General features: G+C 42.2%; 2 protein-coding genes across 4 annotated transcripts in view; one reads left to right on the top strand and one right to left on the bottom strand.

The window, feature by feature from the left end:
- Window positions 1-270: 270 nt before the first annotated feature.
- lcmt2 (leucine carboxyl methyltransferase 2) lies at window positions 271-8380 on the top strand. The gene is made up of 14 exons (XM_008437654.2): window positions 271-518; window positions 1675-1799; window positions 1898-1979; window positions 2630-2816; window positions 2896-3052; window positions 3136-3325; window positions 3537-3644; window positions 3730-3817; window positions 3893-4111; window positions 4208-4444; window positions 4609-4706; window positions 4820-5007; window positions 5740-5875; window positions 6067-8380. Exons 1-14 carry the CDS (start codon window positions 414-416, stop codon window positions 6250-6252), a joined length of 2106 nt encoding a protein of 701 aa, XP_008435876.1. The 5' UTR covers window positions 271-413; the 3' UTR covers window positions 6253-8380.
- A 2649-nt stretch (window positions 8381-11029) lies between these two features.
- The window catches only part of ankrd44 (ankyrin repeat domain 44), a 34031-nt gene continuing 28966 nt past the window's right edge, over window positions 11030-16094 (bottom strand). For 2 of the 3 annotated variants that reach the window (XM_008437663.2, XM_008437671.2), the window contains exons 26-28: window positions 15565-15647; window positions 14551-14642; window positions 11030-11502 (exon numbers count right to left, since the gene is read on the bottom strand). In XM_008437663.2, coding sequence (XP_008435885.1) covers window positions 11243-11502; window positions 14551-14642; window positions 15565-15647 — 435 coding nt within the window. In that variant the 3' untranslated portion in view covers window positions 11030-11242. The remainder of the gene's footprint in view (window positions 11503-14550; window positions 14643-15564; window positions 15648-16094) is intronic. The other variant, XM_008437677.2, reaches the window with a different exon arrangement.

Below are 16094 nucleotides of genomic sequence, written 5' to 3'. Positions count from 1 at the left end.
AGTGGCAACCTCTTCCAAGGGGGAGAAATAAGCTTTTCTTGCAGTTTCTCATTAAAAAACAAACAAACATGGTTTTAAATTTTTTTTTCCAAGATTAGAGTGTAGAATTAGAATGTAAGATTGTGTTTTTTAATCTAATTCTTTTAGCTTAATGTTCTAATTTTCCCCTGTAAACACATTTTGAATTGCTTTGTATGAAAGAATGGTGATGCTGCTACTGAGCAACAAAAACTTGACGTGATCCTTCTACCTCCAGGCCGCTGGAGGGCAACCGAGAACCACATGAGAAGGAAGTCGGGAGTTTTTCTCACATGGCGGATGTTTGTATTATTTTTGATGGAGTGCTCGGATGAAAGAGCCAAAACTTTAATGTCAAAAGATCCCTAAAATATTGTACTTTATTTTATCTGGTGATGTGGTCCAGAGAAATAGAAGAAGAAGAAGTTTGCAGTGGAAAGCTCGATGGCGTCATGGCAACAAGAGCCAGAAAGAAGCAGAGAAAGGGCAGCGATACGGCGGCAAGTTCAGCCTCTCTGAAAAAAACCCCCTGTCTTTACCTGTACTCTGTGTAATTTATATGTGGCACAGTTCGTAAGCAATACTGCACATTAAATATTACTACAGTGTGACGTGTCTCTTCATGAAGGCTCTTCCTCTCAGTGAGAGTCAGGCAGCGTTTAATGTGAAGCTGCAAAACTGAATAACCAAACTCCATTTTATATTAAACGTCTCTGGAACAGCAGGTTGGATGGTGAATCCTAGAGTAGAACATGACATTGCAACAAAAAAAAAAAGAAAGCAGAGTATATTTAATATTAATAATATTAACTTAATATTGTAAAGACAATGTACATGTATTAAAAACAAAGTGTTTTATTGTTGTCTACAAGACGGCAATAAAAATATGCTCCATAAAATTTGGACAATCAATTAGGAAACTCATCTGTCGGTAGAATGGGAGGCAGCGCTGTCTGGAATAACTAAAGTAACTGAAGTTTTCAAATACAGTATTGCAGGGACACTGTGTCGACCAATAATGCCTAATAATTGAATGACTGCCAATCATGTAATAACTCTGGCCATTTGTAATCTATAACACAACAACTGGCAAATGAATTGCATGTGATGCATGTCTTTGATTGCAATATAGCAATAACAGTTTCCATCCATCCATCCATTTTCTTGCACCCTTTTTCCCTCAGTGGGGTCGGGAGGGTTGCTGGTGYCTATCTCCAGCCAACGTTTCGGGCGAGAGGCAGGGTCACCCTGGACAGGTCGCCAGTCTGTTGCAGGGCAACACAGAGACACAAAGGACACACAACCATGCACACACACACTCATACCTAGGGGCAATTTGGAGAGGCCAGTTAACCTGACAGTCATGTTTTTGGACTGTGGGAGGAAACCGGAGTACCCGGAGAAAACCCACACATACACAGGGAGAACATGCAAACTCCATGCAGAAAGACCCCAGGCCGGGAATCGAACCCAGAACCTTCTTGCTGCAAGGCAACAGCTCTACCAACTGCGTCACTGTGCAGCCCCAATAACAGTTTCCCAATAGTGTAAACCTTGTAGTATCGCAGCATAAATACACGTCAAAATAAAAGACTTTCCAGCACAGGTCATTCTCAAATAGCCTTCTGATGGCAGCGGGTTATTTTCCCTCCTCAGGTGCAGGGAACCAACGACAGCAGCGTGGTGAGCAAGGCTTCAGCCGCCGCGCAGGGATACTTCAGGGACCCTTTCATCCAACACTTTGTGTGTAAAGTACCTCGAAGAGCCCCGCTTATCAACAGGTGAGAAGATGTCTGAACCTCCTCACAGGGGAACCAGCCGGATCATCGCTGTGCTGCAGTCAGTCAGTCAACCTTTGATGCATGTTTGGCTGTTTTAGGGGCTACTTTGTGCGCTGGAGAGCTGTGGACCACTGTGTGAGGCATTTCCTTCACATCACTGCGAAATGTCCGAAGAGACAGGTGAGCTCTGTTGAGTTCGTTTTTATACAACCAATTTATATGACCAGTTCAAATTAAATGTTATCTCAAGTCCCTCCTCATAAATGGACATTATGGACATCCTTAAAAAGTCTTAAATGAATGCATCTCAAATTAAGACCTTAAGTTGTCTAGCTTTAGAGCCAGCAAGTATTAGCAGCAAGTAATGGATGCTAATACTTGCTGGCTAAGTACTTTTTGTACTTGCTACCTAGCTAGCATATGGTCAAAAATACTAAGTGTATTGTTATTACCAATATTAATTATTGATAGCTAACTAGCAAGTAATATTAGTGGGTAATGCTGTTAGTACTTGCTAGCTGGCTAGCAGTTATTAGTATTATTTACATCCATGACAAATGCAAAGAATTTATCTAGCTAGCTTTTTTTGCCTTCATCTTAGATTTATTCTGTACAATAAATCTTTGGACTACTGACCTTAAAGCTACATACCAATTCCTTTTGAACATTTCTGCCATGGTAATGGTCTTAAAAAGTACTGGAGTTGGTGAAACCTGTCTAAATCCCACCATTGGACAGTTGATCGAATCGATAACAGCAACAATCCCTCATACTGTTTCCTTCATTCTTCTCTCTCTCTCCCTCGTGTTTCTTGTGCTCCGCTGCTGCAGATTCTGTCGCTGGGCGCCGGCTTCGACTCTCTGTATTTTCGCCTCCGTGCAGACGGAGCTCTGGACGGAACCGTCGTGTTCGAGGTGGATTTTCCTGACGTGGCGCGGCGCAAAGCCGCTCTGGTCACTTCTAACGCGACACTGAGAGGGTTGTTGGACCCCTGCCTGCCTCCGAGTCCTCACGCAGGTTCCTGATGCCTAAAATGACGGCGTTGCTGTCTAAATACAGCTTCACTTTTATTCTATGATCGCATATCTGTTCTCAGGGCCCATTTACCTGTGCAGCAGCCAGTACCGCCTGTTAGGGGTGGATGTTAGGGAGGAATCCCTGACGGAGGAGGCTCTGAGTGCAGCTGGTCTGGACTGGGCCGCTCCCACCCTGATCCTCTCTGAAGTGGTGCTCACCTACATGGAAACCCAGCGGTACAGCAGCAGAGAGGGTGACAGAGCGGTGTCCGTCGCACTGCAAAGGCTTTAAAAGCTGCGGTCCACTGTGTGCCTCGCAGGTCAGACGCCGTGATCAGCTGGGCAGCAAAGCGCCTACCGCGGTCCCTGTTCGTGATGTACGAGCAGATCCGTCCCGACGATCCCTTCGGCCGCGTCATGCAGGACCATTTCCTGAAGCTCAATTCAACTCTGCGCGCCCTGCACCAGTACCCAGATCTGCCGGCACAGAGGCAAAGGTTCCTGGACAAGGCCAGTGCACAAACCACACGTTTACTGTTGTTACATCACCGTCACAAACTTTGATTTGTTTTTTGTGGTAGGCAGTCAGAAAGTTGAAACCTCACTGGAGCAGGAGTATGGCACAGCTGCAAACCTAACAGGACATGCTTGTTTTAATTATGAAAGCATGTATGTTCTGCTTAATGAGCACTGTGTGTGTGTGTGTGCTTGTTGTCCTCAGGGCTGGGAGCGGTGTGTGTGTGTGGATATGAATGCGTTCTATTTGGGGCTAGTCCCCCAGGAGGAGCGGGATAGAATCGAAACCCTGGAGCCGTTCGACGAGCACGAGGTTCGCCGGAGTCCTCCGTCAGACTAAAGCTCTCTGGTGGTAAAAGCCAACCCGACTCTTCCAAAGTCTTCCTGTCCTCCCTCAGGAATGGCACCAGAAGTGCTCCCACTACTTCATCCTGACCGCATCTCGAGGCGCTCTGATGGAGCAGGCTCTGCTCAGTCAGACCTCAGGTAGCGAAACCTTTCTGCTTCGGCCTCTGCGTCTTTCTGAAACCCCTCTAACTGAGTCCGTCTGACCATCTCCAGTACCGTCCGTCAGTCCGAGCTGGAGCTCCACAGAGCTGAAGGCGAGGGCGGTGCCGGTATGTCTGGAAGGCTTGGGGTTGGCCTCTACCTGGATGAGGTTAGAGGGGCTGCTGCTGACTGGAGGGTCCAGCAGAGGAGGCAGGGTGACGCAGTCCAGATCCCTGATCAGGGATCAGGATGGCTGGAGGTCCACCACCATCGAAGCGTCAGCAGATCTGGGTCAGATCAACGTTTCCTCCTCATTCTACAGGTTTTGCTGAACTTGCCAATGATTGGCCTCAGAGGTTTTGTAAATGTTTTCTTCGTTTGCTCTAGGCGTGCGGCTCTATCACACGGTTACCCCCCTCCCCGGAGGAGGAGGAGCGGTGGTGTACGGCGGCCGCTCCTCGCCGCTCCGACCCAACTCCGACCTGTTTAAACTGACCTTTGACTCGTCCACTGCCAAGGCTCCACATCCAGACGCAGAGAAGGTTCAGGTGGAGCGGATGGACTGTACGGGGAATCCTCCCCCACCAAGATTTAGACACACTGCCACCGTGGTCCGGCACGGAGGTGAGCCGATCCAGTGGTCTGTCAGTTTTGACCCCCAGTATGTCGGTGTTGACCCTCGGTCCTCCAGAACCAACTGGACTTCTCTTGATGACTTGAAAACGTTTCACTTCTCATCCAAACGTGTTCTTGTCCCAGGCTCAATCCTTGTTTCCTGTTCACGGCAGGCAGACACTTCCTGTTTGTGTTTGGTGGGAAGAACCAATCAGCTTGTGCTCTGGGTGACAGCAGCTTCCTGAGTCTGGACCAGCAGCTCTGGACTGAGGTCAGTTTTTGTCTGAATTTCCCATAAACTCGCACGTCTGCGCTCTCTACTCTGTTTCTAAGCTTCTGGAGGTTGATCCAGGGAACTTCGTTCCATTTCGTCATGATCCACAGTTCCCAGTAGGGGGCGATGTGCCGGCGGCTCGTCATTCTCACTCAGCTTGTTCGTATCTCGGATCCGTTGTTGTGTTTGGAGGTCTGAGCCGAGAGGGTGAGCCTCTGGGAGATCTGAGCCTCCTGACGCCGACAGAACGAGGCTTCGATTGGATCAGAGCAGCTGTTCGTCCACCTCCTGTTCCCAGGTCAGCGGTTTTCCTCTGAACTGTTTCAGTTTGATTCTAGAAACGATAAATGTGCCGAATTTCTATGGACTCGTCGCATGTTACTGTGCACGTGTGGAAATTTCGTGCGTGCGTACAAACGATGGAGGGCAAGAAAACGATTCTTGTACTTGTCGTCCATGGCCAGCCGCGCTGCTGCAGTAAGAATAACTCCACTAACAAAATGAAACCTGGACATGGAGGCGTTGTTAACTTCACGCAGTGCGCCACAGCAAAAGAGACAATAACACGGAAAACCTGTTGACGAACTCAAAACCACTCATTGTCTATGTTTTCGCTAAGCTACGCACAGACTCGTTGCCATAGCAACTGACTAACAGCAGCTCCATCGGTGTATCGGGATTCAAAGCCAAAAGACATGCAGACATTTCCAACACAAACGGAACATTCAGTCCGTTAGTTTTTTGTTTTCAGCCTTGATGTTTATTTTACATATTAATAAGTGATCGTCTGAACACAGGTGGTCGATTAGCTAATTTAAACTCCTGCTCTATTAATGTTCTGTCATAAAGTTATGTGTGTGTGTCTTATTTTTTAACTGAATCAGACAGACAGAATTCTGCAGCACATCTACATGTTAAGGTTGTCAGAGTCAAGCTAGCTTAACTGACTATTTAGTTTTTTAAATTAAGACTCTATTCAGACTTGAGAAACGCGATACTTTGAGCTCCCTTCTTCCTGCGTTTGTTTCAGGTATTCTCACTGCGCCCACGTGCTCGGGGATCAGCTGATTGTGGTCGGCGGAGTCTGGATGCATTCAGACGGCGCTCCTGGCGTCGTCGTCGTCAGCCTCAGCACGTACAGCAGCGTGGAGTTCAGACTGGACACGGTCAGCTTTCACTCAGCTACAGTTATGGGGAAAAAGAAAGTACACCCTCCTTTGAGGGAGTTTTCACACCTGATAGTCCGGTGTGAAAACGTTTATGATGTTCTGTCATGCGTAGCATAGCAGGGTGTACTTTCTTTGTACCCTGACAAGATTATTTAGTGCAAAGGTCTGATTCTGATGTGTGCGCGCAGAGCTCCGTGCCCTGGCCTCTGATGCTCCACTCCTTCTGCTCTGAGCTGACGGACTCAGGAGAACCGGCTCTGCTCCTGATCGGAGGAGGCGGGAACTGTTTCTCCTTCGGGACGCATCTGAACCCCCAGCCCGTCTCTGTGCGTCTGCAGCCTGTCTATGACTACCTGCAGCCTCCCGGGCTTTAAATCCGGATACGTTTATCTGGGACAAAACAAGATCTGTTTTTGGAATTATGATGTATTTATAGCAATATAAGGTATTTTCAATAAGGTCAGATAAATAAACCACACATTCAAATTCACATGTCGTCAGATTTTATGGGTGTTTCAGCTGAGCTCAGAGCTGAGACCCTGAGTGATGCAGGAAACTAACAACTTTTACCCTCATTTTGGTTCTTCAACATCTATAAAAATCAGTTCAAATGTTCTGTTGTACAGATAAAACCGAGGAAAACTGGCCTACCAACAGAAAATAAACTGCTGTGTTTGGTCAGATCAAGTGTAGTAGCTGCGTTTCCATTTAAAATGTGCGCGAAAGTTTGTCAATATTCCGCTAATGTCTAAAAAGCACAATTTTCCAATTGCAGTGCTTCCGTCAAATAAGAAACGCAATTAAAATCACACGTGAATAAGTTTAATGTGATGGGTCATTAAAAATGTGCGGCGCCAGTCTGCCATCATACCACATCTGGTTGTTGATCATGTAACTCGTGTGATGCAGAAAAAAAACGTGTTTCCATTAGTTTTGCGAAATAAACCCATTTCAGTACAGCTAAAAAACCCTCACCTCCTGAAACGCGATTCTTTTTTTCAAAATGTACTTCCTTTAAGATAATTTATGTCCATAATGTCAAATTACGCAATTATATGGTCAATGGAAACTCAGCTAGTGTCAGTATTTTGCTGCTGCTACTTGGCCTGGTTGAAAAACTCTTCATAGCACTTGAACCGTTTTACATTATGGCAGCATTACAGCCATGAACCTCCATGGATTTCATTGGTATAGTAAAGGGGTGATGACTGAGAAGTGGAAGATAAAGGATTTAAGTATTTTTACAAATAAAACTCTTTCAAACGGACTCGGGTTCAGAGTGTTCATTACTTCAACTTCCTTCATTGAACATTTTAAAATACAGTAAATGTATTACCTTTGAAGTAGCCAGTAATGACCGACAGACATTCACCACAGCTCACAGAAAACAGTTTTATTATTAAGGAAGAGACCTGACCAGTCTGCTGTGTTATTCGTTCATTTGGAGGCATCAGGGTAAAGGGGTTTGAATACTTTTTTTTTTTAATTGACATTTGTCAAAATTTGCATGCAAACACAGGATTACCTTTTAGTTTTTATATCTGAAAGCACCAAGTTTGAAAAACATGGAAGCATTTTATTAAAAGAAATCGGTGAGAGAAAAAAAACAAACCATCACACAAAAGGTTCAAACAGATTTTAGTTTTATTTGTACAGCTGCTATAAAAGAAAGGTTGCTGACAAACAGCCCTCAGCATGTCATACTGCATCAGGAACTGGTATGAAAATCATCAGACACATGACGATGGAGATTGTCAGGCCTGCCTACGCTCTTCTTCTTCTTGTACAATAATAATAATAACAATAATAATAATACTGGTGGCCAGACTCGGTCTCACAGGCAGAAACACACTGTGCTTGTTCACCATCTGTGTGCTTATCAGTTCATAATCGTTTGAACCCAAACATCAACCATCTGTTACGGGAAGTGTTTTCGTACAAAGCTGTGACTAGTCGTTTTCATATCAGTACCTAAAGCCAACTTACACACACACACACACAACTTTAAAGGAAAACCTGAAGGTACTCCTTTGTTTATTATTATGACCTGTAAGTTCAGGGGTTTTGATTTGGAGTAACAGCAGAGGAGACGGTTCAACATGTCCGATTAATTTGGTCTCATCATCAGAAATGTTGGCAGTAAATCTAAACAAAAGGAAAATCTCCAGACAGGAAGGTGGGAAAGAAAAACAAACACTTTCTCATCTATGTCTCCACATATTAAAGGATAAGTTCACACAATAGCATAACTTGATTTTCTAATGGCAACTCGATCTCTTCTCAAGGCATTTCCAATATTCTCTTTACTGATTGAAACCGGCAGATTATTTTTAAAATCACGAAGTTTTCCCGACGTCTGACTTCATTTCACGGAGAAGAATCAACAAAAAGCCAAAGCAGTAAACCCAAGGCGAGAGAATCTTCAAGTATTCAAGTGAATTTTATTAACATACAAGTTATTTGGAGTTTTTCGTGAACTTATCCTTTAAAAGAAAAAAAAAACATCATTTCCGAAATTTACAAATATAAAATATTATAAAAYGAACCACGTGAATCAACATCAAGGCACTGGACACGTTAGAGACGATGGCACGTTGCTGGTATGCAGACAAATGGGGGTGAGGAAAGAGGGAGGAGTGGTCAAGGCCCTGTGTAATTTTACATTTAAGTGCTGGCTGTATTTGTACCATCATGATGAAGTTAATAAATAGCACAAAGAACTGAGCTAAGAAGACTTTTGGTCTTTTTCTGGGAATCTGGAAACCGTGCTACTCTGAACTGTAAAGTGTGCAAAGACGCACAACCGGGTGGTTCCCATGGAGAGGTCAAAGTGCAGGAGGCCGTTTAAGACTGCAGGACAAAATGCATTAATCTACGTGATAATCTCATCATTCGTCCACATCTGCACAAATGCTGCGTTCCATCGATGGGTACGCCGCTGTTCCCTCAACGAGTCATTCCACACATCATCTGGACCGATCTGCGGTTTTCTAAAGCCAATGCCCATACCGATATTTAAAAATAAGGGCAGCTGGTATTTTACGCAAATAGTTTTTATTTTGTTTGTCTGGTGCTTTAACAAAATGGCTCCCATCTTCTCGTTGGGGTAAATCGAGTTAATAATATTAGGAGTTTATGTGTTTTGTTTAAAATGGCTATAATATTAGCAATTTTCGCAATTTGGCTAGCATTAGCTCGTGTAACAAAATGCCTGGCATCTTCTGGCTGGCGCAAATCTAGTTGCTAATGTTGTGCAAGCTAACAGCTGACAGTTTAAATAAGACCGTTTTGTTTAAAACAGTTATCAATGTTCACAAAATGACTACCATTGGCTTGTTCTGTGTGACATAGAAACCTTTCTCTGTTAAGGAAAACATATTTTAGCAAATGCGGCGTGTGGTGGGATTTCATTCGGGCAAACAAAGAAGCTAGTATGTTGTTTAACGGAGTAGCATTTTTGTTAGCTGCCAAAGAATTTGACTAAAATCAACTAGAAAATAAAAGTCTTCATCGGAGAAGGAACAAGTGATTCCACTGAACAAAGATATCAATGAGGTGGTAACACATTTATATCGTACCTTGTAAAATCTTTTATTTTCAGTGAAATCCAGCCAATGATGTGACTTTTTCTGTTGGTGGGACTGAGATGTACCAGTTCTCTCTCTCTCTCTCTCTCTCTCTCTCTCTCCTGGTGAACATTAAACTAGCAAGCATCTCATCGAGGCTGTACTATTCACATTCTGGACACATTTCATTAAACCACGCAGCCAACTCCAAACTTGTGCTTTTAAGCTGGTAAAATATTTCAAAAAGTACCTGCTCATGTAACCCTTCAGTACATGCTAATTATTTATGCATGGAAGTCAAATATTTGGTACAAGTTTTTAAAAAACTTAAAACTACACTTGAATTTCTTAATAATCTTAATTGTGTACAAACAGTTAAAATGGCTTTAAAAAAAAAGAAAGAAAGAAACCTCGTCTCAGAGTGGCATAGCTTTGCCATGCAGATGCTAAGTTCCGAGGTTAGTTTAGACCGAAGCACCCGTGAGCGTAAGAACCAACTGCGGCGTCAGTCAGTGTATATGCGTGCAGACCGGCCATGAAGCCGGTGCCAATGGAGCTCTCCTCGTTCGTGGACGGAGCGGGCCAGTCGGCCGCATGGCGCCGGTCCAGGGAAGAAACGAATGAGAGCCGCCGGACGTCCTGCTCCGAGTCAGAGGAGAGGAACTGTCCGCAGGCGCAATGTGAAGATGTGGAGCCCCAAGGGTTCACTGTGTAACAGCTGTACTACGTCATCTGTTTAACTAAAAACTAATACAAAAAAAACCAACACTACTTCTTAATATTAATTTCAATCAAGTCTGAATGTTTAGAAAAATTAAGCAAGTTGTCTTATTGCTTTTAAACCGACACGCGTTTCAGCTCTCAGCTCCCAAACTGCATCCGTTAGCCGTTTGTGTTTCCACTGCAGAGCTGAAAGACGTGACACAATATTAGGGTTTCATATCAATCAATATCAATAATTATTGATTCGTTTTTTTTGTCTTAAAATATGTGAAATACTGCCAAACTGACCTGACTGCTGACTGCTTTACAGTTGCTAGTGAAACAGAAGTCGCTCCAATTTGAGGGAAATTTGTAATATTCACAAAGTTGTAATAATTAAAGCTCGCTCTCAGCTTTTAGGAGAAGTCCAAGCTCCTTTTTCTTCCAATATTCGACTGATTTTTGTGAATGTGTTTGAATATTGACAATGTAAAACCCAGAGGCTGGCCAAAGAACAGCCCCAGGAACCTGAAAACGGCTCCTGCAGTGGAAACACAGCTAATATTGCAATGATCAATCAACATTCTATTCTGAGCAGATTTAAAGATTCCTCATTATTTTTTATAAGCCACAGATTTTTTTTTCTTTTTAAATAATCTAAAACTTGAAAGTCAAGAAAGTTAGATTTTGATTTGACTTCTTCGTGAGGCGCGAAAAGTTTATTACGTTTCTCACAAAATCCCAAGAACGTATCGCAGCTAAACAAAACCCGTAAACAAAACCCAGCAGTTAGAAAAAAGGATTTAAAATAAATTTTAGTTTGTAATAGATTCAGACATGATTAAAAAAAAAAAGAAAAGAAAAAAAAAAAAAAGCTAATGAAAATATAAATTATTTAAAGAATAAATTAGAAATTATTTTCTGAGATTATTATTTTATATATATTTTTTGTAATATCTGTAAATGATGATTGTAAAGTTGCTTCTTTCCGTAACACTGAATCCCTTGGAGCTCCATGCTGACCAGCGTCCCGCTCTGCTTGGCAGGAGCACCGTTCTGCTGAGGAGTCCGGGTGACCAGCTCGAGGTAAGGATCGTCAAAACGTTTCAGAGTCCTCCGAGTCGTTCTCAGTAGTTCCCTCGCTGGAAGGTCCCGAGGGGTTCCTGGGGCTGCGGGGTCCCCGAGGGCCGGCGGCCACGCCTTTACCCCCCTGGTGGGGCAGCTGCCTCAGCAGGGAGCCTGGGGAGGGAGCTCCAGAGCTGCAAGGGGAGCAGAAAGGCATCATGGTAGCCAGAATGAGAGCCAGACAGTCAGCCACCTCTCTGCTAGGAGCACAAGCCAGAGCAGGGGTCAGACCTGAGGCAGAGGGACAGAGACGGAGCAGAGAGGAGGAGGAGGGAGGAGACAGGGAGATGTGGAAGAAGCGAAGGAGGCGAAGCAGAAGACAAAGATGGAGCAGCATTCCGTTAGTCTCCAGCCAGCTGACAGGTGGAGCAGAGAGAAGGGAGACAGGAACACTGAAGACAGGAACGACAATCAGTCAGGGCTGGACGGACTGAGGAACCACTAAAGGTTTTAGATCGCAGCGAGTTATTGATTAATGAGCTGATCTAAAGCTGATCAACTCAAGATTAATTGATCAGCAGCCCTTTGCTTAAAAACCTGAGTTTTCTCTTGTATGAAGAGGCCCAACCATCTTACCATAACATGGATGGCACCATTTTCTGTAATATGCTGAATTACAAACAGGAAATCATGATTAAAGTTTAACATATATTACAGTCAGCTGTGTTAAATCAACTGAATCAACAGATAATTCAGTCAGTATTAAGCTTAGACTTTATGGTCATTCATGTGGATTTTTTTTTTTCCAAATCATAAGTTCCATCAATTACATTTTTTCTTTGAGCTGCTAGAATATACTCAAGTTAGTTTGGAACCAAAATCTGTAATTAACTTTTGTATTTGGAAATGTTTAGATTACTTTGGTAACTTTCAGACCCTTCCATTCATTTAAGAGATGAAGAACACATCAGGGGCGTGATGGATTTGTTTGTTTGTCCAATGTCTTGCCACTTTTTGAACTTGTATGTCAGTCTTAGTTAACTTTAGTTTTCATTGAAGCAGTTCAAAAGTTTTGCTATTTATTGTTCATGTTTTTGCTAGAAAATATGAAAAAAAACTTCAAATATTTTTTCAAATAATCAAGTCGGAACACCTGATGCCGCCCACGGTCCTTTTGGAATAATTTTTAGTTTTGAAGCTTTAGAAGGTTGCCAACAACATAGGTTGCCAAATACAAAAATAAAAGATGAAAAAAGAAAGATATTTGAAACACATAATATATTTTAAAACAAAACCGGAGAAAATGCGTTTAGCGACTCAAACCGAACTCTGATTGGACTGTTTTCCTTTCCCGTTCTAGTAAGGCTCAGCTGGCTCCCATACTTATGAGCAACGGCGCCCTCTGCTGGATGGCGGCCAAACTACAACACTAAAACAAGGTCTCCGTGGATTAGAACTAGTTTTAATGTAATAAACCATTAGTCAAAAGTCAATTAATTGTTCACATCCCGAATCTATCCCACAGTTATCATTTATTGTTCATTCCATCCTGAATAATAACAAATAAGTCTAGAAGGGTTTTGAGCTTTAAACAAAGATGAACCACATCGCTTTCCCTGTGGAAGGAGCCTCAAAGCTGAACATTTTCAGCCTCAGTGAGACGTGTGAAACAGGGTGGGGGGTCTTTAGTGGATGCTGCTCATTTCACTGCATCAACATTTCCTGGTTTTTGCAGTTTACTTTGTTTCTCCATCGGCTGTTCAGAGAACAAAGAGGATCCAGCTGCCACATAACGCCAACTGCTTCCTGCTTTGGGAAGGTTTTACTGAATTAGCAAAGGATTACTATGCCGGAGTCAATTTCAAATGCATTACAGCAAAGGTGCATTGTTTCTATTATTTTACACTTATCTGTATTTGTAAAAGAACACGCAGGGTTTGGGAATGTTTACAGCATTTAGGAAATCACCTGTACATAAATATTGCAGCGTTTACTGGATGCCGTCATGTGTTCTAAAATGCACATATACACATATAGGAATACTAAAAGATATTAAAAAAAAGAAGCTGATGAACATTAGATTTATTGTTTATGTTTAAATTAGTTTTCGTACTATAATGTGAGAATTCAAACAGGGTCGATTTGGACTTTAGTTGACAATTTGGGTTTTAAAAGCAGCGACATCCAGCCCTGACCAGTAAACACATTAAATAGAGAACACAGCAAGTCGGCAAGCAACCTAAACCGATAAGCCACAGCTCCCACCATCTGAATGAAAATGAAAGCATTTAATATCAGAACCCTTTGGAAAGAAAAATGGTTATTATGAGCCAAAAATCTTATTAAATATTCTTCTGGAATCAACGTGTTCCAGAAGAGATGCTTTGAAATTAAGGATGTACGATATTGGTATTAACATCAGTATCGGCCGTAGTCTGGCAGTTTTTAATATATCGATACAGGTCCAATAAATCAAACTGGACTGATATTAACAAACAATATTTCTATTTTGTTACTGATCTGACCTGGAGGGGGAGGGGAGCAGGTTGGTCATGTGACAGTGATGCACCAAAGGATTATGGGAAGTTTAACTGAAGCAAAGACACATTGGTGAAGTCAAAAGGGACTAGGAATGTATATGATATTGGTAAATATCACTTCTTGGCAACATTAATATCAGCCCAAATTTTCATATTGTTGCATCCCTAATTAAAATCTTTTCAAAGAGCTGAGAAAGTATTATAGGAGAGTTGCTACAATTATAAAAATGAGAGAAAATGTACAACAAATTTTGCCTGAAAAGACACAAAATCTTACCAATTTTGGTCTAGTTTCTGGTGCAAATATCTTAATACACTTGTAATAAGACAAAGCTAATTTATAAGTAACTTTCCAGCAAGATATAGGAGCTTGTTTTAAGTTAATAATTCTTTAATATTGATAATAAAGTTCTAGATCCAATAGCAGATTATTTCACTGATAGACATTTTTCTTATAAGTGAAATAATCTGCCTGGGCAACTACTACCTTTTCATCAATATTAAAAAGTTATTGCCTTAAAACAAGCTCCTGTATCTTGCTGAAAAGTTACTTATAAGTTAGTTTTCTCTTCTATTTGCACTAGAAACTAGACCAAAACCAGTTAGTAAAATGTTGTGCTATGCCTGTAATGTACATGGGCAACGTCAACCCAGTGGGAGCTGATGTTAAAAGTAGAGCATCTGCAGAGCAGAGAGAAAGCCGTTTCCAAACCCTTCAGCAGTACAGTGCAGTTCATGCTGCAGGACAGAGAAGCGTTCATGCAGAGCAGCAATGATGGCGTGGAGCTGGTCGTCCTACCGTTCTCATCGGCCGTCTGGACATTGGCTCCTCTGGACAGCAGCTCCTGGACCGCCCTTTTCAGGCCGCTGCGGGCAGCCAGGTGGAGCGGACTGATGGAGACAGACAGTTTCACACTGACATCGCTTCACTGGGTCATATTACACTGCTGCCCAGGCTAAAAAGAAAACGACGTTTTCCCTTCGTTCCTTCTCTTCCAGACACACCAAACCAGGGAGAGTTCCACAACATTTAAGTTTTATAAACACTTTTTCCAGTAAGTAATCCTACACATTTTAGCAACATATAAAGTCTAACCTGGAGTACGAGCATCTATACATCGCAAAAGTACTTACTCCTTGTGAACATATTTAGCATTTTGTCGTGTTACAATCACAAGCCTCACCGTACTTTATTGTGATTACAATGTAATAAACAAGCACAAAGTATTGAGTGATTGCCAAGTGGAAGGAAAAGATACATGACTTTGAGACTCTTTACAAATAAAGATCTAAAAACAATGTGGAACACATATGTTTTCAGCCCCCTTTACCCTGATACCTCTAATTAAAATCTATAGTAAAAAACAATTTATCCTGCAAAAATCCCTCTAAAATACATAAAGTTGTAATATGACAAAAGCCTTGTCCAAAATGGAAACATATCTTTATAAAAACACTATTTTGTTTAAAAAACATGATATCATGCACATGGGATCGGTTTCAATTTTCATCCACATGAACCCGCACAACCATGCCAAACACATAGGGGGCAGTGTAGCGCAAAGCTAAAACCTGTTAGCCAATACAAGTCATTCAAGACCAAAACGACTTCCTGTTAGGAATTAAAAATGATGCCAGATATGTAGGTTGAGCTACTTTTAAATAGTGTATTAGATTATAAAAGTTACTAAAACACAAGATTATGTAGACTGTTAATACAGCATAAAAATAAACGGAGTGCATTTCGCAATATATCCCTTGTAGATAATTCATACATTTAGCTTCATTTTTATCCAGCTTCTTAGACACTCACGTTTGCAGCGCTGCGTTTGTGGCATTTATAAGTGAAGAGTCAGACATCTTCTCCATGATCAACAGCACACAGTCTTCTTTCCCCTGAAACCAGAACATGCTACAGGTCAGGAGGAAAACAATTGACACTTCAGGTAAACAGAGTGAAAACGCATCAATTTTCTCATTAAATGTCCCAGTCAAAGCATTTTAAATGATCCGTTTTGGGGACAACTGACTAAACTCGTGACATAAAACTCAAGGTTTTGTGCCCAGAACTTAAAAATCACAGCCGGTTTTCCTCTGCACAGCTTTAAAGGCCGTGCACACTACTCTGTTGATTCTGTCAAATCTTGGTTTTTCCAGACAATCTGAGTGTTTTTCGCCTTTCCTAATGCATGCACATGTGTAGTGAAAGATTGCGGAGTCTGTGACTGTCTGTGTGGAGAGCTGTGCAGAAAGCAGCTGAAACACGCAGCCATTAAATGTTATGTCAATCAAAGAAGAAAAAAAACATTTATAAACACCAGAACAACTTTTTATCTAACTTTT

Source organism: Poecilia reticulata, linkage group LG2, assembly GCF_000633615.1.
Source record: "Poecilia reticulata strain Guanapo linkage group LG2, Guppy_female_1.0+MT, whole genome shotgun sequence".
In the NCBI taxonomy this organism is placed as follows: Eukaryota; Metazoa; Chordata; class Actinopteri; order Cyprinodontiformes; family Poeciliidae; genus Poecilia; species Poecilia reticulata.
The sequence above is the reverse complement of the archived record's forward strand: the minus strand, read 5'-3'. Positions and strand labels throughout refer to the sequence as shown.